At 42.3% G+C, this 25635-nt stretch overlaps 2 protein-coding genes across 10 annotated transcripts in view; one reads left to right on the top strand and one right to left on the bottom strand.

Moving 5' to 3' along the window:
* Positions 1-10741, top strand: part of LOC115155771 (ganglioside-induced differentiation-associated protein 2) — a 42301-nt gene extending 31560 nt beyond the window's left edge. For 2 of the 8 annotated variants that reach the window (XM_029702710.1, XM_029702706.1), the window contains exon 14: positions 10533-10741. In XM_029702710.1, the coding sequence (XP_029558570.1) occupies positions 10533-10640 (108 nt within the window). In that variant the 3' untranslated portion in view covers positions 10641-10741. Of the gene's footprint in view, positions 1-1051; positions 2128-4375; positions 5769-10532 lie in introns of those variants that run through there. The other 6 variants (XR_003868127.1, XR_003868128.1, XR_003868129.1 and 3 more) reach the window with 6 other exon arrangements.
* Positions 10742-17554: 6813 nt separating this feature from the next.
* On the bottom strand, positions 17555-20629 carry LOC115155773 (terminal nucleotidyltransferase 5C). 2 transcript variants are annotated; one of them, XM_029702712.1, is made up of 2 exons: positions 20592-20629; positions 17555-19469 (listed from the first exon to the last, which is right to left on the bottom strand). In XM_029702712.1, the coding sequence occupies exon 2, from the start codon at positions 19444-19446 to the stop codon at positions 18265-18267; it is 1182 nt and encodes a 393-aa protein (XP_029558572.1). In that variant the 5' UTR covers positions 19447-19469; positions 20592-20629; the 3' UTR covers positions 17555-18264. The 2 variants fall into 2 exon arrangements, with proteins under 2 accessions (XP_029558572.1, XP_029558571.1); XM_029702711.1 differs by lacking the exon at positions 20592-20629 and adding an exon at positions 20296-20452.
* Positions 20630-25635: the final 5006 nt, after the last annotated feature.

Here is a 25635-nt window from a genome sequence, read left to right on the forward strand (position 1 = left end):
CCCATAATTATGTTTGGAGGAAAAATGGGGAGACTTGCAAGCCGAAGAACACCATCCCAACCGTGAAGCACAGGGGTGGCAGCATCATGTTGTTGGGGTGCTTTGCTGCAGGAGGGACAGGTGCACTTCACAAAATAGGATGGAAATTTCATGAGGATGGAAATTATGTGGATATATTGAAGCAACATCTCAAGACATCAGTCAAGAAGTTAAAGCTTTGTCGCAAATGGGTCTTCCAAATGGACAATGACCCTAGCATACTTCCAAAGTTGTGGCAAAATGGCTTAAGGACAACAAAGTCAAGGTATTGGAGTGGCCATCACAAAGCCCTGACCTCAATTCTATAGAACATTTCTGGGCAGAACTGAAAAAGCATGTTTGAGCAAGGAGGCCTAGAAACCTGACTTGGTTACACCAGCTCTGTCAGGAGGAATGGGCCAATATTCCCCCAACTTATTGTGGGAAGCTTGTGGAAGGCTACCCAAAATGTTTGACCCAAGTTCAACAATTTAAAGGCAATGCTACCAAATACTAATTGAGTGTATGTAAACTTCTGACCTACTGGGAATGTGATGATAGAAATAAAAACTGGAATAAATCATTCTCTCTACAATTATTCTTAAAATAAAGTGGTGATCCTAACTGACCTAAGACAGTGAATTTTTACTAGGATTAAATGTCAGGAATTGTGACAAACTGAGTTTAAATGTATTTGGCTAAGGTATGTGTAAACTTCCGACTTCAACTGTACATACACTCAGGTTTGTGTGCTCTACTCAATTCAAACTCAACTCAGAGGCAAACCAGGCCTACAAATGAATGAGAGAATTATACAATCACTCTTTAATATCTTTCATTTGATCTTTCACTTCTGCTTTCATTGCCTTTTTTGGTAACATCTCTGGATTTTCGCAGTAAAAATGCTCTCCACTGACTACTACTATATACACACAGTGCAGTGTGTAACCTGATAGTAAAATGTCAAGCAATGTTTATAGCCTCATTGTAATGACACGACCTGTATGTGTTTGTCCGTGTGTGTGTTTTTTAGGTGTGAACCAATCAGAACTCCGACAGAGAGAGACTCAGAGGGTGTTTCTCAAAATGCATACTTCCATATTCCGAGTACGCAAATAGGCGCACGGGAGGGTCGAAGTCCAAATCAAAGTATGCGAAACAGCGCACTGGGGGCACTTCTTGAATGCACACTCCGTTTTGTACATATTTTGAAGTATGCATCGATGCTAGCTTCAATGGAAAGTATGCAAGGAAATATGATGCAAGAACGTTAGAAATTGAGAATTTCCTGAAATCATTGGTGGCCATTATTTTAGCTGAAGCAGAGAAAATACACTAAGGCATGAAATGTTGCCTATTCACATCTCAAATGTTTCCTGACTACAATACTTTATCATTATATGTTAATAAATACATGCTGTGTTTAATTTTGGCATGTTTAACTGCCTACGTACCGTAGATCACAAGCACATAAGTCAATAGGGCTAACTGGCTAGCTACCACTGTTAGCCAGCCAGATCGCGACGAATAATTTACATCTTGCAAAATATTAGTTTTAGTTTAACAGGCAAAAATGACCTATCTGGTTAGCTACATTTACGATTCTCATATCTAGCTGATAATTATGAAGTAAATGTTTGCTTTGTGAATATCTTGTTTTGTCTTGTTGCCATTGTGGCTGGAAGAAGGTTTAGTGACTGGGGAGGTTAAGCGTGAGGTAATACAGTAGGGGGAGTGCGAGTGCTTCTCAGATGTGATGTTTTATGCATACTCCACACTCTCGTCCTCACGAACGTACTCAGTGAGAGTGTGGAGCACGGTAGTATGCATATTGAGAAACACCCTGAGACTCATTCTGTGTTCATATCCAAGTGGGAAGGAGGTTTTTACCACATACGACTGGGAAAAATCCACTTGAACGACCCTCCAACTGGTAATTACTAGTGGGAACCTTGTCTATCACCCCTGCGCTCCAACCACATCATTTTCAATAGATAAATGCAACAATAAAGCAATATATTAATATGGTTTGTTAACACTATCATTTGTTTACGAGCATAATAGCTGTACTTTTCATTTATGGTTGATGCAGCTAGTTTGCTATAAAAATAGACTTGCACACTCTATGAACTCCCAGTAATTTATTGGGTAAACCACCAATGTTTCGGCATCCCTGTGCCGCCTTAACCTGGTTCAAGCATTCATGACATTTCCCTTATGTCGACAAACGGTGCACCCAATGACAACAGTGAGGGGTGTGTCATGATTATTAGGTTGATTTGAATTGAGTGAAACTGTTAAGATGATAGTTTACAGCATGAATATATTAGGCTATTGTTATCATATGCCAACATAATTAGATATTGTACATAATATTAGCATCAACATACAATGTTTAAATTAATTTCACAGTAACAGTCAAAAGTTTGGACACACTCGTTCCATTTTTAATTTTAATTTTTTTTAAACTATTTTCTACATTGTAGAATAATAGTGGAGACATCAAAACTATGAAATAACACACGGAATCATGTAGTAACCAAAAAAGTGTTAAACAAATCAAAATATATTTGAGATTCTTCAAAGTAGCAACCCTTTGCCTTGATGACAGCTTTGCAAACACTTGGCATTCTCTCAAACAGCTTCATGAGGTAGTCACCTAGAATGCATTTCAATTAACAGGTGTGCCTTGTTAAAAGTTTAATGCATTTGAGCCAATCAGTTGTGTTATGACAAGGTACAGTAGGGTTGGTATACAGAAGACCAAGTCCATATTATGCCAAGAACAGCTAAAATAAGCAAAGAGAAACAATAGTCCATCATTACTTTAAAGACCATGAATGTCAGTCAATACGGAAAATTTCATGAACTTTGAAAGTTTCTTAAAGTGCAGTCGCAAAAACTACCAAGCGTTATGAAACAGGCTCTCATGAGGAACGCCACAGGAAAGGAAGACCCAGAGTTACCTCTGCTGCAGAGGATAAGTTCATTAGTTACCAGCCTCAGAAATTGGCAATTAACTGCACCTCAGATTTCAGCCCAAATAAATGCTTCATAGAGTTCAAGTAACAGACATCTCAACATCAACTGTTTAGAGGAGACTGCGTGAAATCAGGCCTTCGTGGTCAAATTGCTGCAAAGAAACCACTACTAAAGGACACCAATAAGAAGACTTGCTTGGGCCAAAAAACACAAGCAATGGACATTAGACCGGTGGAAATACGTCCTTTGGTCTGATGAGTCCAAATGGTTGGTTCCAACCGCAGTGTCTATGTGAGATGCAAAGTAGGTGAACGGGTGATCTCCACATGTGTATTTCCCACCGTGAACCATGGAGGAGGAGGTGTGATGGTGCTTTGCCGGTGACACTCGGTGATTTATTTAGAATTCAAGGCACACTTAACCAGCATGGCTACCACAGCATTCTGCAGCGATACGCCATCCCATCTGGTTTGCACTTAGTGGGACTATCATTTGTTTTTCAACAGGACAATGACCCAACACACCTCCAGGCTGTGTAAGGGCTATTTGACCAAGGGGAGTGATGGTGTGCTGCATCAGACGACCTGGCCTCCACAATCACCCGACCTCAACCCAATTGAGATGGTTTGGGATGAGTTGGACTGCAGAGTGAAGGAAAAGCAGCCAACAAGTGCTCAGCATATGTGGGAACTCCTTCAAGACTGTTGGAAAAGCATTCCAGGTGAAGCTGGTTGAAAGAATGCCAAAAGTGTGCAAAGTTGTTATCAAGGCAAAGGGTGGCTATTTTGAAGAATCTAAAATAGCATCTGTTTTGATTTGTTTAACACTTTCTTTGGTTACTACCCGATTCCATTTGTTATTTCATAGTTTGTCTTCACTATTATTCTACTATGTAGAAAATAGTACAAATGTAGAAAAACCCTTGAATGAGTAGGTGTGTCCAAATTCTTGACTGGTACTGTATATATTTAATTGTTTCCAATTTTAATGAAATGTTTGTTACATGTAATCTTTTGGTCAACCATGATGCATAATAAGCATCATCAACAAGGTGAATATATGGGGTGTACACTGATAAGCTGTAGAAAGAATATATTCATTAATAAGACTTGAGTTCAAAGCATGTGAGTGCATCCAACTGGTAATTAACACTTTCACACTTGGTTATGAACGCAGCATAACTACATCTACAGTCACATGACTGGCTCCACTTCCATGTTCTGACCAGCAGGACCTCTGTGGTTTAGCTCCCTGACCAGACTATAAGCCACCCAGGGCCTTAGTGGGCTTTGTCTGGGACCTCACAAGGACAGTATACTGGATGCTGACACTGAAAAACCTGGATACTGATGAACCTAAGATTGTGTTTTTTTAGCAGTGTGATGCAATCAGATGACAGACGGATAGAAGGATGGATCTCTTTGTGACGAAGCCTGTGTGAACTCGCCAACCTATCCCAGGACACTCCGCTGGCCTATCTTAAAAACCTGCCCTCCTGTGTGCGTGAGAGTGATATCGCTCATGTTATGTTTCACATTTTTTATTTTTGCAAAACTTCACCGAGTGGTAGGTTTTGGAGTTTGGATATGTTCACAAGCTGTTTAAATGTGAATCTGTTTTTAGGTAAACGTACTGTAGTGTTTAATGTGTTAATGGCAGAGGGGTGTGTGTGTCACTTGAAACAATGAAACCATAAACACAGTTCAACTGCTTCTGTCAAAGAACATTCATTAAATACCATAGAAGTTAATTGTTGAACTGATTAAGAGCGTTTGATAAAATATGAAATACTAGCATTCTTTTGAAAACACAGGCAGATAGTTTGTTTCTGGAGTGTACTTAGCGCAGTACTGTGTGTAAGAATGTTTTTTTCATGAAGAACCAAACGGTTCCTATTTTTCTTTACATTGAATTTATACCATGGGATGCTGCATCTTCCAATCCTCATTATCAGTTAAAGTTATACGTCAGATGTTAGGAATGCAATAATAGTGCAGCATCCTACCTTTAAACATCTTGTATCTAGAATTTATTTTGCACAAATCTCCTAGTGACGTCAATGCATGATTTTGGATTTCTGAATACCAAAATGAACTAATGATTGTGTTCACCATGTGGTCAGTTTCTTCATAAGTATGTTTAACTTTACCATGTGGTCAGTTTCTTTAAGTATGTTTAACTTTACCATGCGGTCAGTTTATAAGTGTGTTTAACTTGATTTCTCCTTTGTTACCTCCTCTATTACGTTGTGATTGTTTTCACTGTATGCCAGCCTTGCTCTTCTGTCAATTACCGCACAAGCTTTCCTGAGACATGTATCAGCTGTAGTTAGTGTTGTTTTAGTGGTCTATTAGAGAGAAGATGTAATCAGAGATTTGAGCTGCATCCCAATACATTCCGTGCCATGTTAATGATGTAGAGTTTTTCATTTTGAGGTAGACATGCAAATAAACAGTCGTACCATTCTGATTTATGCTGATCTTGTGCTGTTTGAAATTGTATCTGCTGCTTACCGATATTGTGAGGGTGTGTTTTTGTTTTACATTGTTTTTGTGAACTTTTATTACCACTTCTTATCTCACCCTAACTTGTAAGCTCACTAACAAATCACATTAATCATAAGGAAAATTCAAAAGACTTTGCCATGATTGTTTTTTCAGTGTAGGATTGTTGTTTCGTCTAATCCAGTTTGAGAATATGTACATGTATGAACATACTGTACTCTAATATATGAATTGTAATGATTAAAGTCCACGTTGAACATATGGAAACATCTGTGCCATGGCCCAACATTACTGTAAGGGCGGGAGAAAACAACAGATAAGCAGTGGAGGGATAAACAGCAGGTGTTTCACACAGAATCGTTTTTTCCATTACACTTGTCTTCCACAGAAGAGCCATCTCTTCCAGGAAGCTGTGAAGTGGTCTCACTGACTCAAACCTGTCTGTGCTACTCTATTTTCCTCTTTTCTCCCTTTCCCCTTTCCCTCCACCTGCCCTGTCCCTAACCCTCCATCCATCCATCACCTTTATCTTGTCTTTTTTTTTGTTATCCATTTATTAATCAAAGCCGGATTAAAACTCTGGACAAAGCTGAAATGAGCGAGGGATGGGATGGGATGAAGAGCGGGGTAAATCCATCATTCACGGACTTCCTGTTGTGAAGGAGGGATTAGTTGGGTACAATGGTGTGGTGGACAAAGCAACACACACACCTGGCCACCTTTCGCTCTGCTCTCCACAGAGGAATGGGTGAGAAAGAGGTTAGGCAGAAGGATCAACACTGTTACACTAACAGCAATTAAGAGAGACACGCTCTTTTAGTGTGTTCTGTTTCTGGCTTTCAGTTCCACTGATTTTGATACACTGGAGGTTGAAGAAGGCGTCCTTTGGAGTGCTGCCCATTTCATTTTCTATGTAGCTGTTGAGTAGTAAAGGACTTCAGTCCCAATGGGCACTCTCTTATGTGGATGATTTCAAGGTTGTCAATGATCACCATGTGCTTGAGTTCAATACATCTTACATCTCTTCCTTTGGTGTGGAATTAATGAGGACTCCTCCACAGAAACCTGACTTCCAGATGATATACACTGCTCAAAAAAATAAAGGGAACACTTAAACAACACATCCTAGATCTGAATGAAAGAAATAATCTTATTTAATACTTTTTTCTTTACATAGTTGAATGTGCTGACAACAAAATCACACAAAAATAATCAATGGAAATCCAATTTATCAACCCATGGAGGTCTGGATTTGGAGTCACACTCAAAATTAAAGTGGAAAAACACACTTCAGGCTGATCCAACTTTGATGTAATGTCCTTAAAACAAGTCAAAATGAGGCTCAGTAGTGTGTGTGGCCTCCACGTGCCTGTATGACCTCCCTACAACGCCTGGGCATGCTCCTGATGAGGTGGCGGATGGTCTCCTGAGGGATCTCCTCCCAGACCTGGACCTGGACTAAAGCATCCGCCAACTCCTGGACAGTCTGTGGTGCAACGTGGCGTTGGTGGATGGAGCAAGACATGATGTCCCAGATGTGCTCAATTGGATTCAGGTCTGGGGAACGGGCGGGCCAGTCCATAGCATCAATGCCTTCCTCTTGCAGGAACTGCTGACACACTCCAGCCATATGAGGTCAAGCATTGTCTTGCATTAGGAGGAGCCCAGGGCCAACCACACCAGCATATGGTCTCACAAGGGGTCTGAGGATCTCATCTCGGTACCTAATGGCAGTCAGGCTACCTCTGGTGAGCACATGGAGGGCTGTGCGGCCCCCCAAAGAAATGCCACCCCACACCATGACTGACCCACCGCCAAACCGGTCATGCTGGAGGATGTTGCAGGCAGCAGAACGTTCTCCATGGCGTCTCCAGACTCTGTCACGTGCTCAGTGTGAACCTGCTTTCATCTGTGAAGAGCACAGGGCGCCAGTGGCGAATTTGCCAATCTTGGTGTTCTCTGGCAAGTGCCAAACGTCCTGCACGGTGTTGGGCTGTAAGAACAACCCCCACCTGTGGACGTTGGGCCCTCATACCACCCTCATGGAGTCTGTTTCTGACCGTTTGAGTAGACACATGCACATTTGTGGCCTGCTGGAGGTCATTTTGCAGGGCTCTGGCAGTGCTCCTCCTGCTCCTCCTTGCACAAAGGCGGAGGTAGCGGTCCTGCTACTGGGTTGTTGCCCTCCTACGGCCTCCTCCACGTCTCCTGATGTACTGGCCTGTCTCCTGGTAGCGCCTCCATGCTCTGGACACTACACTGACAGACACAGCAAACCTTCTTGCCACAGCTCGCATTGATGTGCCATCCTGGATGAGCTGCACTACCTGAGCCACTTGTGTGGGTTGTAGACTCCGTCTCATGCTACCACTAGAGTGAAAGCACCGCCAGCATTCAAAAGTGACCAAAACATCAGCCAGGAAGCATAGGAACTGAGAAGTGGTCTGTGGTCTCCACCTGTAGAACCACTCCTTTATTGGGGGTGTCATGCTTATTGCCTATAATTTCCACCTGTTGTCTATTCCATTTGCACAACAGCATGTGAAATTTATTGTCAATCAGTGTTGCTTCCTAAGTGGACAGTTTGATTTCACAGAAGTGTGATTGACTTGGAGTTACATTGTGTTGTTTAAGTGTTCCCTTTATTTTTTTGAGCAGTATATATATATATATATATATATATATATATACTGTCCATATCAGTAATTACTTACAGTTACACACACTTAGGAAAATAGTCTGAACAGATCACCATCAAACCACACTTCTTTAGTACACAGAACACATAAGACCTACGAGTGACCCTGCATGTGATTGTAAAACATGTAGCCTAAGGCTACACTGGGTACCAGTACCGAGGCGATGTGCAGAGGTACGAAGTAATTGAGGTAGATATGTACTCATACTATAGGTAGGGATAAATCTGCAACAGCAGATGAAAACAGTATGTTATGAGTCAAAAGGGTCAATCCTGGAGTCTTCTAGAATTGGCCTCTGGGAGCTGCACAGCTAATGCCTACATTATTAATACAGTCTCTCCAAATTATTATGGTTTTAGGGCTCTATTCAATCTGTATCGCTGAAGTGTTACAGATTGGGCAATAGATATTTTTAAGTCATTTCCGATTGAGCTGACATATGCTGAGTTTCAGGGTTGGGTAGGTTACTTTCTAAATGTAATCCATTACAGTTACTAGTTACCTGTCCAAAAATGTAACTTTTGGATTATCCAAACTCAGTAATGTAATCTGATTACTTTGTTACTTTTGGATGACTTTTCCCTTAAGTGGCATTAGAAGACATAAAGGATCCATCAAAAGCATTTGGTGTGTTATCAGTGGTCTCTGTCTTGTGGTCAGACTCACTCAGGTGGAACAAACTTAAACTTGCACCTTTTTCAATGCTGAATTGAATTCCATTGAGAAAACACAAAGGTGTCAATGTATTTTTTACATCTTTTCTGGATTTCAAAGTAATCCAATAAGTAATATCTAGTTTTTCAAAAGTATCTAATCTGACTTCAATATTTCATAACTGGAAGTTCACACACATAACTGGAAGTTAGGGAAGGGGGTGAAATGGTGATATAGAGGTGCTTCTGAGAAATGCCTCCACCGGAAACATGCAGTAGTGCATGCAGGCCACTCTATTCTCTCACTCTCTGTCTTGCTCTCTCCGTTTCAACCACATTGGTATCTGCCTCCGGCGAACCCCCCCTCCCCACACCTCTTTCTCAGGACCTTGAGTATGTCTCCTGTTATAAATGGCACTCCTTGCTTTAGGGCTGTTGCTGGGGGGAAATGGGGGATGTTTGTGCAGCTTATCTATTTCCTGAGCGGGAGGGACAGTTTGCTCAAACTGCTACATTTCTCAGAAGTTAGTGCCACATGCCACGACTCAGGCCTGCAGAGTCAGGAGGATGCCTCAGGGTGTTGCAGTCATGCTGACCCAGGACTCATTGCAATGAGGTGTCACGCTTTATTTCTTCCCCGTTTTACACAGACTAAAACACTGAGTGGATCTCTGTTTTACACTGCTTTATAGAGAAGACAACACATTTCAGTTGAATGCATTCAGTTGTACAATTGACTAGTTATTACATTGCCCCCAGCCCTGCTTGTGGAGCTGAAGCTGTGTTACCCAGAAACTCTTCCCCCTTCTCTGAACTTCTCCTGACTTTGAGCCTACTACGTGGACAGGCCCAGGAGTGGAGGGTTCACTAACATGTGGTCCCAGTCTGTATCAAGCACAACAAACACACAATCAGTCATGTCATCACACCCTTTAAAACAGATGTGATCGGTGCTATAGATCACCTTGATCAACACATTTTTGGGTTGTACATGTGAGTTACATCAACCTTAATCAACCACAGAGCTAATTAGTGGCATTTGGCCCAGAGACCTCAGATACAAACCAAGTAGAGCAGAGAAGGGGGAGATATTGTAGAGATCAACTTGATTCAGCTGTGGGCCGATTTTCTTGAGCGGATGGTCTGGGGGACGGAACATAATTTTAAAAAGTCAAATTGACCACAGAAGCCCGAACTGATATTTGACTAAAACATTAATTTCAAAATTTGCTTATATTTGTATACGATCACATCTTTATGGGAATACTTGGGGACAGATTTCTAAAATTAAAATAATTTGAAACTGATTTCCTGGTGTTTTTAAAGTCTTATGTTCAACAGTAAAATTGTAATATTTGAAAACATTTTGTGTATTTTTTGTTCCGAAAATTTGGGGTGGCCAAATAAAACCACCCACCGGACACCAGTTGGGGAACCCTTCTGTATCTTTTAGGATAAATTACCACAACGGTATGTGTGTGCGAGAGAGGACAGTCGGGTTCATTGTGGCCTTGTCCCGATGGGGTCTCTCTCTCACCCCTTTCCTCCCTCTCTAAGCATTCTGCTGCATGCTGCATTTTCATTGTCTCTCTGCATATTTCTATCTGCAGTATTCCAGAAATCAAGCATTGTTTGGCCTGGCCATACACTGGGCTGTTTTTGTGTGTGGGTTTCAGATGGTGATTGTCTATTGGGCTGGACAGGGACCTGGGAGGGATGCATTGTGCCCACCCTCCATGTGGCCACTGATGCCCACAGGAAACGAGAGATTTACCATCCTGTAGCCGAGGAAGCCTTTAGAGCATGCTGTTATACTGAGGACACCGACAGAGTGAAGTGTCGTGTCTTTGGCATCATTAAAGGTGAAGACTGTTATTTTACCAAATCAATTCTCTGTAATTATTATGTGATTAAACTAATCATGTAAATTTAATTAACTAGGAAGTCGGGGCACCACGGAAAATCTTCAGATTACAAAGTTATAATTTTCCAAATATAAAACTTCAGATATTTTAATATCTAATCAATTGGTCTTTTATTAATGAATTATTCTTTACTTCACGTCAGTCTCATCTGAACGTCGTAAACTGTTGGTTATCTGCACAAACCCAGACTTTACTATAAATCATCCGTACACCAATTGGCTTAATCATTTATTTACTAACTAAATAATCACAGTAATGCATAAACAAACAAACAGTATATATTGGTTACTAACAATGATAGGGAAGATCCCCTAGTGGGCTAAACCAATATTACGGCTTGGTGGATAAAGGGAAGGGGGTGTGGACTGAGAAAGAAGTGGGAAAGACAAAATGGCTTCACTACACAGTGGATAATTATATTCATTGAAATGCTAATCCTTTGCACATGAACGCTCACTCATTCGGGAATAATTGCAATCAATATATTTACGCCCATATATTGTCTTTTCTGTTGGAATTGTCAGTCCGTCTGCTGGAGAGTCAGTTCGAGTCTGTCTTTCTGTTTCCCTGAAGATCAAAGTATTTCGTGGTTAGAATGGATACTTCAGAGTACCATTCAGAAATGTTCTCATAGAATAGATGTTTCGGCGGTTGTCTGTATTCTCGTCCTCGATTTACGTAATTTCTAGCTGCAGACTAATACTTCATATCTAAGATTTGCTCTTATGCTGTAGGGATTGATAGTCTCAGAGTTTAACCATTTCCAGCCGTGTAGCCAATGCTCCACGTGGTATAGTTTTGGTACTCAACTATTTGCAATCACAGCTCCCGCTGTGGGTTTCATTAGTCTTGGTACTAAAATCTGTGCCACCTCAGCTTACACCGAGGTATGCGTGGTCTGAAGAGGATTTCCTCAGGAGGGGGTTTTATTCATAACAATAGAAAAGGCGGTTCTATGACGCCAGATCATGTCTGGGGGCGTGGCCGCTGACTAGTTAAACTTTACAGGGAATATAATTCTCTCAAAATTAAAGGTTAAGATCACATTATTTAACAAATATTTTCATCTTTACTCATTCATTTTATACAAGAATTAGATGCAAAATTGAGAAATGTACACATTCAGAGATATAGTTGTGTGTTTCCTGTCCTTCATGTGGTCACAAAATGAAACACTCAACATAACTGTCCCTTAAGTGTCCACGGACCTTTCCCACACACTCAAAGGTGGACATAGTTTAAAACTCCCATTTTGGGGATTTAGGAGCCAAGTGAAATCCCTTGTTCACTCTGTGGTCGCTCTCTCTGCATGAAAAGGGGGAGAGTCTCTGCCAGGAATTTACAACCTGAGATAACAGTACCTGGGTGTAGGAGAGAGTGAGAAGCCACGATCTACACCCAGAAAGGGCCACATCTGACAGAAGTGTGCTTTGGAATTCAGTGACAGTAGAGGCCATTTAAAATCGGTCCCCCACATGGCTTTAATGGCTAAGTAAGACTATTCTGTATTGCTCAGATCGCACGGCAGGGATGACACAGTGCCATCAGCATATTGATAGATATCATATGCAAGTGGAGTCTGAGTTACATTTAACTATTTGCATAGAGCTTTCAATACAAGTAACAAAGCGCATCACATTATAAAGAAGCAAAGACAGGTGGGAGAATAAAAAGATTAGTAATTAAGATCATACATTAAAAGCATATTTATATATAAAAAAAAAAAAAAAAGTGTCCAGCAGGGAATTAAGAGGCACTGAATCTGCAAGCATGATGTCCTCTGGCTGACCATTCTAAAGTCTAGGAGCCCGAATGGCAGATTCCCGGTCACCTTTCGTTTTCAACCTAGACTTGAATGATGTACGGGAGACGGTTATGCCATCAATTCAATAAAGTCAGAGGAAGACAGTTTAAATTATACAGAAAGACAGTGTGAGTGCCTTGGGTTAACAGCAATGACTGCACATTGACGGAGGTGGAAAAAGTGGTTAAGAGATTGTGCGGGGGACACAGCAGCATCCCTTAAGTTACACCATGAGTAATTCCCAGCAGATAAGTCACCTTTTTATTAATGGCAGCAGGGTGTGATTCAGTGTCTATGCTTGAGGTTTCCAGCATTACGTATGGATAGATAGAACACTTTTTACCCAGTTCTTCAACCTCAAAAAAAAAGGTAAGTGTGTGATTGATCAGGTTTACACTTCAAGATATGAAAGCACTAGAATACCAAAATCTCACCAGCATCCAGATTTTTGGCTGATCTGCTCAGAGAGAACAGTGAAGTGAATTCTAATGGATAGTTAACCATTGGACCCTAGGTAGGCCCCGATGCTTCCAAGTGGTCCAATGCAGCATGTTGGGAAAACAATGTACCACCCATTAGAACACTTGGCAGGGTCAATATTTTCATTACATGGAACAGACCGCATCAAAATGAGTTGGGAATAAGACCTAAGCCTGTAATTGCTGAACCGAGTGTTTGTAACCATTTCCTTATTGTGATCGAAATAATAAAAAAAAAAACAGGCTTGAGGTTATTGACCAAGTTGCTTTAGTCTAAACTTTTTTTTAAAGACAGATTTACTACACATTAAGTTGAGGAACAAATTAGCTTAACTATTGTACTAGTGCTCACTAAGGCAAAGCCATGCACACAAAGTACCCACTGACACACCTGCAGCCAAATGTTTTAAAACCTAAACACATTTAAAAATGGTAAGAATTAACAGAATAGCAACACCATTACTCTTGACAACATTTGGGATTCAATACTTTATTTAAATGTTGTTTTTCCCTCTTCAAACACATTTTCCTGATGTACATTTCTATCCAAAAGGAAAACTAAAAAGGTAAAAAGTGCTGAAATGAAATAGTATAATGATATCGTCAATGTCATAATCAGAACGCTGACAGCTCTTTGCCATTAACCATTTCAAAAAATAAAATGTGCAAGAATTTCATATTTTTAACTTAACTCACATCCACACAGGCATCCTCGTACACACAAAAAACCATATCTGCTGTAAAATTCCACAACTCTTAATGCAAAAATAGCAAAGAGCTTCAAAAAGGGATCGTCACTTTCCAAAAAGACTTGCTCTTTTGGGAAAAAAAACAACAACAAAAAACCACCCAAACCCCCCCGAAATCCAGACAATTGACAATGGAGGGGACCATAACACAAAATCACATGGAATTACAGCAGACAAAAGAGGGGCAAAAATAGGACAAATAAAAAATAAAAAAAAATAAAAAAAATGGGGGAAACATCACTTGCACCATCCATGAAACATACGACCCCAAATACGGGCAGCGATATATCATATAGCCAAGCCTGGTCACACCCATTCTTATCTAGGGGATCATACATAACACTCATCTCTGTTTACAATTGATAAATAGGCACACATTCCCAGTTAGGATAGAGACCACAAAAACCATAACACATTCAGGCAGGGTAAGGGACACAAAGACACAGAATTTACACAAATTCAATATCAGTGGGTCTACAACCCTGGTTCTGGAGAGCTACTGAGCTGCTGGTTCTGGCTCAAAGCTCAATTGAGTCATCACTTTGCATGGTGGTAAACATTTGTGGGAATGACTGACAGCTTCTCTCCACCTGAATAATTCACCTGAATTATGAAGTAATGCTGTGGGGGAAAAAAGTGACTCATCAGAACCAAGATTAAAGACCATGGGCTCCAAACGCAACAAGTTAAGTTCACAAATTAAAAATGGTCTCGGAAATGGTCTCAGCGCAGAGACAGATGAGAAGTCTTCTCTAACATACACCAGAGAGGGAGACAAATACCAAGTATAGGAATCTGGTGGCCAAGATGGGAGCACAATTCAAAAACAAAAACGTTCCAAGGTTCAAAAAGTTTACACCCCAGCCTTCAAAAGTCTGAAACAGCCCTTCAACACATTTAACCTCCCTGAGAACCAGCTCACCTCCAACATAGTCTCCTCCATAGCTTATGTACATGTACACTCTCCGCTAACTGGGTATGGAGTAAGACAAGGCCTCTAAAGTGCTTCCATTGAGTGGGGTGTACAAGTCATTTGACGTCAGACAGTTATTAGGTATGGCTTGTCATTGCACTAGCTGCGGGTGTGGCTTTGGTTTGGATAAATTGAAGGGGAGGGAGGTGGGGGCAAAAAAATAAAGAAATGCAGACAGAGCATGACAAATAATTACTGGAATGACTAGACAGCTAAGTTTCAAAGTATGGTTTGGGGTTGGGCTTAGGAAGGAAAACACACACCAAAAAAAAAAAAAAAGTCTACATACATAATTTAATGGCGGTGTCTCAAACCATAAACGCAATATAGAATTCAACCAAACGCAAATGACAAACAATGAGGGTAACTAGTAGCAACTATTCAGCTCTTAACTTATTCTCTCTTCTCTCCCACCCACAAAAAAAAAAATATCCCACCAAATGTAAAGGCACTTAAGTGCTTAGTTGCTGGTTCAGACTTTGGTCCACACCGAATGTGCCCACATGGTGGCTAAGCTGAAGCTAACCCAGGTTAAAATTGTCCCATTGCCACCCACAAAATAAATTGCTGTTCCGTGACCCAGCACACAAGATGGCGAAAAAAAAACCATTACGTAGATAATGTTATGAATATGAACACCGGTTCAAAACTTGCATTCATTTATTTATAAAAAATAAAATAAAAAGCACGTTGGTTACTTTTGTTGCACACTGGCACACAGAACTATTCATGAGTTCAGTGTTTGTCCTTGCATAGGCTCAAGCAACATGTTACCGGTCCTTCACTGATCCAGATGAACCCCAAAACTAGGAAATGTGTTTTAACCATGTACAGTGGTTCTCAGTTAATGTAAGATGTACAGCTTACAAGGGCCATCATTGTTTTTGCCTGCCTGCCAAACTAAAGACAGCACATTTGCAAGCCAACACAGCTCTCAAAACATTCAAGGTCCCAACAGCTACATAAAGCAATTTAAACACCTTAGAAGAGTTTCTCGTATTATTTTGTGATTCCTCAGGTCCGTACATTGCTTTCTGCAAGCAACAGAAAGTATGTAACTACTAACATGGCAACCTCTGTTGCTAGGGGAAATTAATCATAATGAGCTGATTGAAATTGTACCATTGATTTATAATATTTAATGAATGTGTTCATATAATTGTCTACATGATGATGTTGAAACTTAGCAGTTTTGTTTCCTGGGTCACATAATGCCTTTTCTGAAGCCTTTATTAGTGGGTGGCCCTTGGACTAAAAGCAGTGTCCACGTTTAGTTTGGGCTGCTGAGCCAGCTCAACGTGCCCCGACCCATGGGTGTGACCCGCTCAAGAGACCATGCCGACCCCCCTCCCCCCCCAGGCCTGTGAACGGGGCAGATAACCACATCCTAGCTCTTATCTGGATGTGCATGTTAGTTTGCACAAGTTGATCGAGCAGCAGCTGGCACCTAGGGAGTGTAAGCAGAGTAGAGGGACAGGGAGCAGGCTGCTGGCACTTACACAGGGAGTTCAAGAGCAATTTAGCATTTCTGTGTTGGAGAGCCAACCCCACTTGGGGGGGGGGGGGGGGGGGGGCAGGAGGGCAAACGGTTGAGTCACTGCTGCTCATCCATCAGTGAAAGCCGTGTTGCCTTCTAGGTCCAAAAATAAAAGTCCCTGGGTTTGGTTGGACAGAAATACTTAAGGCGAACAGTTGGCTCACTAGACTGGAAATTAAAATTGTCAGGTCAGTAGAAAGGGAGATGGGGGGTGCAATTTCTAAATGGGTTTTAAAAAGTTTAAATTAGGGTGGGAGGGGGTACTCGGATGCCTGTCATAGATCAGAGTACAACTTCTGCCACGTAAATCAAGACACGTGAGGTCCAAAATGGGAACGGAATTCCAGACACTTACATTTCGTTGAATGTGCCAGGCAGGCAGCAGTGCTCCCCTAGCCTCCCATGACCAGAAAAGGGTTCACATCTGCCCCCTGCAAACCCTTAGGGGGTGGTGGAGAGGGAAGTGAGTCAGCCCCCACGCATAAGGTTGCCGTCACACACTGGCACAACCCCGCCACCCTCTACCTTAACACTCCCTCCCCACTTTAATCATTGGCTGGCCTGCACCAGACTGGGATCCCATTTCAGGCCACTGCCTGCAAAGGAAGGCCTGCAAGGGGTTCCAGGGCCTCGCCAAGTGGGGCTCCTTTTAAGGGAAAGGACAGTCTCTCCCTGACTCTCAGACTAGACTCCAGAAAGAGGGAGGTGAAGGCCCTGTCCTGTTCTCCGAATGAGCTTACAGTACAGACCCCACCACATGGACTGTAAACTCTGACATCTGAGTGGTCACTGCTGCACCAATGTTTTGGAAGAGGTTTAAAAGAAAAGCAACTCCCCACAACATACATTAGCCACGATCGGTGAGCAAAAAGGCCCAAAGAGTTACTGTATGGTGCGCGTTTCAATACTCGTTCATGGCTTCCTTTGCTAGGCTCCTTTCAAGCATTACCACAAACAGGTGAAAGGTTTGGATAGGCAGTCTACATTTCTATTTGACCTGTTGCATGGAGGAGAGGATACTAAGGAGAGGAAGCCACTCAACACTATTGAGATGCACCCTACATAGTATGAACAATTGTTTATACATAGTATTGGCTGAACAGATTTAGGAAGGAGGCTAGTCACAGCAGAAAATAAAACACATTTTTCTCTACAAAGTCTACACAGCACAGGCACTCTGGCAGCACTGTGCTAGTGATAGTCGGTCAGATTACCTTTCCTTTTTTACACCTTTGATTTAAAAACAAAATGAGCCATTCCTCTGCCTCCCTTTTAACTTGGATGCCTTCTAAAGATGGGGACAGTCATCTCATCTCACTAATAGAAAATTCCTCAAAACACTGATGAGCAAACCCATACTGCTCATCAGTGAACTAAACATTTATGTCATCTCAGGATTACCTTTTACACCTTGTGCTTCACATCTCTTTAGTTAACCATATTTTTTATTTTTACACACTTTTTATATCTTTTTTTTAACGACAATTGTCTACGTTTTTTTTTTTTTTTTTTCCTTCAATACACACAGGAGCAAAACCCAAATAAACTTCTAAATATTTGTTTCCCTTTCTTTGAAGATGGACCAAATACACTTAACATGTGGGCACCAAGTAGAACTCATTCTTGAATCAGGACGTTAATTTGAAACCAATTTTCTCATTAGGGGAAACAAACAAAAACGTTACAATCTGAGAAAAGGCAAAAAAATATAATGAAAATAAACACTTAAAAAAATATCACTTTGGATCCAATGATCTTGACACCTCTGTAGATAAGGAATGAGAAAGGAGACCAAAATCAAAACTAAAACACTTGGCCATTTAAATATATCCTTTATGACTACAGAGCGAAATGCCAGTTATGGCCTAATTTCTATTTTTTTGGCACATCTGACTTCCCCCCCTTTTCTCAAAGCAGCAGTCTTCGTGTTATATGGGTCTCTCAGTTACATGGCAGCCATGTTGGAATATTCTGGTTACACGAGGCAACGTAGTAGTTGCTGAAGTTGTGGTCTCGGACGTAGGGCGCCGGCTGGTAGTAGCAGGTGACACTGGAGGCGTCTGGGATGGCGTTCTGCTCAGCCAGCACCCTGAAGGCAGTCAGCGAGATGAGGTTGAGGGTCTGCCGCCTCTCGTGGCCCATGAGGCACACCGTGCTCTCGTTGACCACGCGCCGCAGGATCATGAGGTAGTCATACTTGCTCTTTTCCTCACCCACAAAGTGGCTCTGCAGGTAGGCCTCCAGCTTCCGTTGCTGCTCACCAATATCGGGGAAGTCGATGAAGAAGCGGGAGCACATATAACGCTCCAGGCCCTTGAACTCCTCCTCCGAGGTGGGTCGGAAGTCTCTCACCAGTAGGTTGCAGTACTTGAGAAGGCCACCGCCACGGATCTCCTCCGGCCGCTTGGTGGCAATCAGTTTGTTCATGAGGTGGTCCAGAGACGCGCCAAAGTCCCCGTACACGCTCTCACCCACCACGGTGGGGTGGAAGTGGCTAGACATAGGGTTCTCCGGCGAGAAGTCGTAAAAGGAGAGCAGCGAGTCCAACACGATCTGGAACGAATCCACGCTGAACTCAAACTGCCGGCGGATAGAGTCCACAAACTTCAGCTCCACATTGCGCCCGTTGTTGTTGGAGAGGGAGATGAGGCTCCAGCGGTCCTGCTCTGTATACACCTTGACCAGCTTCTGAACATAAACCTCCTTTAGGGTCATGGGGGTGATCTTCTCCTTGTTCACCCCCTCAGGGAGGAAGTCTAGCAGAGTGCCCAGCACCACATCTTTGACCAACTGGAACCCTGACTCCAGGGGCAGGTCCACCCTGAAGATGATGTCCAGGTCCTTGTAGCTCCAGCCAATGTCCTGCACCAGCACATGGCTGGCTGTAGAGCCGTTCAGACGAACGTCTTTCACTTTAATTCCCCTTAGCTCCAGACGGGTGCGCACCATCTGAACAATGTCTTTCAGCCGCACCTCCAGGGTTGGGAAGTTCCCTCGGCCGTGGACCGGCACCACTGCTGTCAGGACCTCATTGAGACGGCTCACCTGGTCCCAGCTCAGCACACTGTGGGACACACTCTCACTAGTGGTAGTGCTCATTGTGGACTCTGCCTTGTTAGCCATCTTCTAATTGTCTTTCAAATTAACTAGGACAGAAACAAATTAAATATTAGTTTATGAGTACCAAAAATAACAGTCGTTTCTGACCCCACAGAACATGCATGGCATGTCTGTGAGGAGATGCCAAAACAGAATGCACTGGAATTCCAGCCTTTGATGACTAGCTACTATGATGCCTCCTGAACTTCTAGAACAGAGTGAGAACGTTTTCAATCGAGAACTAAGCAGCAGAGTAAAATAGAAAGGCGCTCGAGAGCAATCATTTGGATGTCAAACATCGTGCTCTAAATTTTTTATTTTTTTCCTAATCAAACAATACTTAAAAAAAAAGAGATTTTAACTAGCTACCTAACAACTTAACATTTCAAGGGGGAAGATGATTTTTTTGTTATACATGTGTGAAACATTTACATTTGGGGAAATAACACAGGCATGAATAACAGCAACACTTCAATTAAATCGGCCTAGCTAACTGGCTAATTCCACATTTTACAGCACGTGCCCGTGTAACTGGTTGAATGTGGAAGCCGACAGAACAAGTTCGTGCAAGTACAGTAACTATTTCTAAAAAGCACTTCACCAATTCGTTAGATGGCCACAGCAAACGACGCGAAAGGGTTACACAAGATAGGAAACTACAGCGTGTAAAATTGATACCTAAACCAAAATTGTTTTTTTGTTTGCTTGCTTTTTTTAAACAGGTAAGAAGTGAACTGCTGGCGAGCCTAGCTAAAGTTTACATCTCACAAACAGGCAAATCAAAACGTTTGGTAAATCGCATCAACTACCTAGATGAAAAGGGTTGTAGTCAAAAGTGCACACAGAATGAGCTGATATGAAAATTATACATACGGTTATGAAGGTATCCTCTCAAGGCATTCAAATTGCACAATTAGAAAATGTTAGCGGAGGAAACGTGCAGACACAGCCATAAATCCACTCGTGAGACTTACACTAAAATGTCAGTGCCTGTAAGTGCGCATCTACTAGAACAAACGCCTTCTTATATGCCGAAGAGCAACTGGCTGAACAGCCCTCCACGTCGCACTACACCATCCCCAGCCCAGCACTTGAAAACACGTTCTCTATTCACAAAAACCTAACGAGATTCAGATGAGTCAATAAAAATGTGAATACAAAATATTTACCTTTAATCGAACTTCTTAATTCTACAGCACTGACAGACTTGGAATTTTCTAACAACTAGATAGCTAGTCTTTCTATTTCATTATATTAATGCGCTGAGCGAAGCCATTGATTGGCTAGAGAGGTTTTTGTGTTGCCAGGTTACCAGAAGCGTCTGCTGCCTGCCTTCATTCGAATGCTGTGGTTGGATGATGTGGTTTCCCGGTTGACAAACAAATTTAACACATTTAGCAGAGATGTGATACTTTTGCTGCAATCTAATCTCCTAAACACAACTAAGTTTTTGCTTTTTGAACTGTTATGTTTTACGGAAATGATTAGCAGGGCATGGATTTGCAATTAGTGAAGACTCTCAAACCTTGTTGCGTTGGCAATCTATTTGAAAAGTTACAGCCTTATACTAAAATGGATTAAATACATCGTTTTCCTCATCAATCTACACACAATATCCCATAATGACAAAGCGAAAACAGGTTTTTAGAAATACCTTATTTACATAAGTATTCAGACCCTTTGCTATGCGACTCGAAATTGAGCTCAGGTTCATCCTGTTTCCATTGATCATCCTTGAGACGTTTCTACAACTTGATTGGAGTCCACCTGTGGTAAATTCAATAGATTGGACATGATTTGGAAAGGCATACATCTGTCTATATAAGGTCCCACAGTTGGCAGTGTATGTCAGAGCAAAAACCAAGCCATGAGGTCAAAGGAATTGTCCGTAGAGCACCGAGACAGGATTGTGTTGAGGCACAGATCTGGGGTAGGGTACCAAAAAATGTATGCAGCATTAAAGGTCCCCAAAAACACAGTGGCCTCCATCATTCTTAAATGGAAGACGTTCATGTGTGTACAACTCTTCCTAGAGCTGGCTGCCCGGCCAAGCTGAGGAATCGGGGAGAAGGTCCTTGGTCAGGGAGGTGACCAAGAACCCAATGGTCACTCTGACAGAGCTCCAGAGTTCCTCTGTACAGATGGGAGAACCTTCCAGAAGGACAACCATCTCTGCAGCACTCCACCAATCAGGCCTTTATGGTAGAGTGGCCAGACAGAAGACACTCCTCAGTAAAATGCACATGACAGCCCGCTTGGAGTTTGCCAAAAGGCACCTAAAGGACTCTCAAACCATGAGAAACAAGAGTCTCTGGTCTGATGAATCCAAGATTGAACTCTTTAGCCGGATGCCAAGCGTCACGTCTGGAGGAAACCTGGCACCATCCCTACGGTGAAGCATGGTGGTGGCAGCATCATGCTGTGGGGATGTTTTTCAGCGGCAGGGACTGGGAGACTAGTCAAGATTGAGGGAAAGATGAATGGAGCAAAGTACAGAGAGATCCTTGATGAAAACCTGCTCCAGAGCGCTCAAGACCTCAGACTGCGGCGAAGGTTCACCTTCCAAAGGGACAACGACCCTAAGCACACAGCCAAGACAACACAGGAGTGTCTTCTGGACAAGTTTCTGAATGTCCCTGAGGGGCCCAGCCAGAGCCCGGACTTGAACCCTATAGCGAACATCTCTGGAGAGACCTGAAAATAGCAGCAATGCTCCCCATCCAACCTGACAGAGCTTGAGAGGATCTGCAGAGAAGAATGAAAGAAACTCCCCAAATACAGGTGTGCCAAGCTTGTAGCGTCATACCCAAGAAGACTGGAGGCTGTAATCGCTGCCAAAGGTGCTTCAACAAAGTATTAATTCTTATGTAAATGTGTATTTAAGTTTTTTTATTTGGAATACATTTGCAAACATTTCCACAAAAACAGTTTTTTCTCTGCCATTATGGGGTATAGTGTGTAGATCAGAAAAATTATGAGAAAAAAACAAAACATTTGAATCCACATTAGAATAAGGCTGTAACGCAACAACATGTGGAAAAAGTCAAGGAGTCTAAATACTTTCCGAAAGCTCTGTATGGGCTTTCAAATATAGCTTGTTCTTCTGCATAATCTACCCCCCCAACGCTGCAAGCCTAGCCACCAAACTTACTTTTTCATAACTGGTAACTATGTATTTTGAAAACAGCATGTATCAAAAAAATTAACAGCTGCATCCTTTAATTTTTCATGGAAGAGTTGGAATCCTGTGAAAAGGGCAGGTTCAACTTTAAGCCACAAAGAACAGCCTGTTGTGTTTTGCAGGAAACGTGACCTCAAGCTGCAGCTGGATAGCTATTGGCCCTTCTAGGTCAATAGAAAGACCTCTGAGAAAAGCTGTATGTAGGAGCCTGCTTCAGGGTAGGTTCCAACTTAACATACTCCTCTCATGATGCACTTTCCATAGAACTTTTGGTTTTGATACATCATAATGTGTGACAGGGGAGGGGAAATTCAACGTAAGGAAACAAATGATAAACTTGGTTTTCAGTTGTGTGTGTGTGTGTGTGGGTGAGATTGGGCTAATGCAGGGGTTAACCTTCGGGGTGGGAAACGGAGTAGAACATTAGTCAATGGAGTAGAACAGTCCCCCTCATCTGGTGAATCTGCAGACTCACAGCCAACAGTCAGAAGGAGAACTGATGGGCCATGAGATGTGAAACCAGGGGAATTCCCGTCTCTCTCTCTCTCTCTCTCTCTCTCTCTCTCTCTCTCTCTCTCTCGCTCTCGCTCTTGCTCTCTCTTCCTCTCTTTTCCTCTCTCTTACAAGGAGTTTCAGGGGGGACAGAGGGAATGAGAGAAAATATATATAGAGAGAGACAGATAGAGGAAGAGAGAGAGAAGAGACAAACATTGAGTACATTTTACCAAAGCATTAATGTTACAACTGAGAGAAACTTCCAAAGAAAGCGAATGAGGCGATTATGTGCTGAAGACGGCAGCCAAGGGCTCACAGCCACGCTTGATATTATACTGAAATCTGTTTGACAGTAGGAGTGACTCACGACAGAACAGAACAGAGCTATTACACACAGTCAAACGTGGCACATGAGCTGTACAAAAACATTTAAGGAAAAGACTCAACTGAGGAAAGACTAAGAGAAAGACTCAACTGAAGGAAAGACTAAGAGAAAAACTCAACTGAAGGAAAGACTAAGGGAAAGACTCAACTGAAGGAAAGACTAAGGGAAAGACTCAACTGAAGGAAAGACTAAGGGAAAGACTCAACTGAAGGAAAGACTAAGAGAAAGACTCAACTGAAGGAAAGACTAAGGGAAAGACTCAACTGAAGGAAAGACTAAGGGAAAGACTCAACTGAAGGAACGACTAAGGGAAAGACTCAACTGAAGGAAAGACTAAGGGAAAGACTCAACTGAAGGAAAGACTAAGAGAAAGACTCAACTGAAGGAAAGACTAAGGGAAAGACTCAACTGAGGAAAGACTAAGAGAAAGACTCAACTGAAGGAAAGACTAAGAGAGAGACTCAACTGAAGGAAAGACTAAGGGAAAGACTCAACTGAAGGAAAGACTAAGGGAAAGACTCAACTGAAGGAAAGACTAAGAGAAAGACTCAACTGAAGGAAAGACTAAGGGAAAGACTCAACTGAAGGAAAGACTAAGGGAAAGACTCAACTGAAGGAAAGACTAAGGGAAAGACTCAACTGAAGGAAAGACTAAGGGAAAGACTCAACTGAAGGAACGACTAAGAGAAAGACTCAACTGAAGGAAAGACTAAGGGAAAGACTCAACTGAAGGAAAGACTAAGAGAAAGACTCAACTGAAGGAAAGACTAAGGGAAAGACTCAACTGAAGGAAAGACTAAGGGAAAGACTCAACTGAAGGAAAGACTAAGGGAAAGACTCAACTGAAGGAAAGACTAAGGGAAAGACTCAACTGAAGGAAAGACTAAAGGAAAGACTCAACTGAAGGAAAGACTAAGGGAAAGACTCAACTGAAAAAATACAAAAATAGATGTACACTATCATTACTCGTCTATGGTATGACTACAGTACATTTCAGTAATGCATGGGTTGCACACACACTGACGCATTTATCTCTTTGTTACTGGAAAAAGTGGTAACACAAAGTGACTAATAAGATATCCTACTGTCTATTCCTCTGTTTTTCTTTCTTATCTTCTTACCATTTGATTTGAATTGTTGCCCAATAGGAAAATGAATTCTACTATACAGTAGGCCTACATCTACACACTTTCTCTGCAGGTACTGGCAGTGCTAAGTGGTTTCTTAAAGTGTAGTTTCTCTGAAGCAGGATCTTCACATTGTGCAGCAGCTTGAGGGTGAGGTGCTGTAAGTAACAGTGTTGTTCCCCGCAGCTTAAGATTTGTGTTTCTTTTCTCTCTGGAGTTCGACATCAATTTTGCACCGGGTTCTTTTCACTTGGGACCACAAACACACACAGACACACACACACACACACACACACACACACACACACACACACACACACACACACACACACACACACTCACACTCACACTCACACACACACACACTCACACTCACACTCACACACACACACTCACACACACACACACCTTTATTTAACTAGGAAAGTCAGTTAAGAACAAATTCTTATTTACAATGACGGCCTAACCCAGACAACGCTGGGACAATTGTGCGCCGCCCTATGGGACTCCCAACCACGGCTGGTTGTGATTCAGCCTGGAATCGAACCAGGGTCTGTAGTGACGCCTCTAGCACAGTGCCTTAGACCGCTGCCCCAATTGGGAGCCCTACATATACACACACAAGCAGCGCAGGAGTGTGTGTAGCAGGATGAATGTGTGTGTATGGCATGAGGAGTGTATGTAGCAGGAGTGTGTGACGAGAGGATTGTGTGTATAGCAAGAGGTTTGTGTGGGGCAAGAGACGTGAGTGTGTGTTGAGGTAGAAACAGTGCTGAGAGGTAGAAACAGTGCTGAGATAGAAACAGTGCTGAGAGGTAGAAACAGTGCTGAGAGGTAGAAACAGTGCTGAGAGGTAGAAACAGTGCTGAGAGATAGAAACAGTGCTGAGAGGTAGAAACAGTGCTGAGAGATAGAAGCAGTGCTGAGAGATAGAAACAGTGCTGAGAGGTAGAAGCAGTGCTGAGAGATAGAAACAGTGCTGAGAGGTAGAAACAGTGCTGAGAGGTAGAAACAGTGCTGAGAGA

The sequence above is a fragment of the Salmo trutta genome, chromosome 20 (genome assembly GCF_901001165.1).
Source record: "Salmo trutta chromosome 20, fSalTru1.1, whole genome shotgun sequence".
NCBI lineage: Eukaryota > Metazoa > Chordata > Actinopteri > Salmoniformes > Salmonidae > Salmo > Salmo trutta.

What these genes read in the sequence shown, in the direction of transcription:
- LOC115155773 (XM_029702712.1), bottom strand. Translation starts at nt 19,446, where the DNA reads ATGGCTAACAAGGCAGAGTCCACAATGAGCACTACCACTAGTGAGAGT.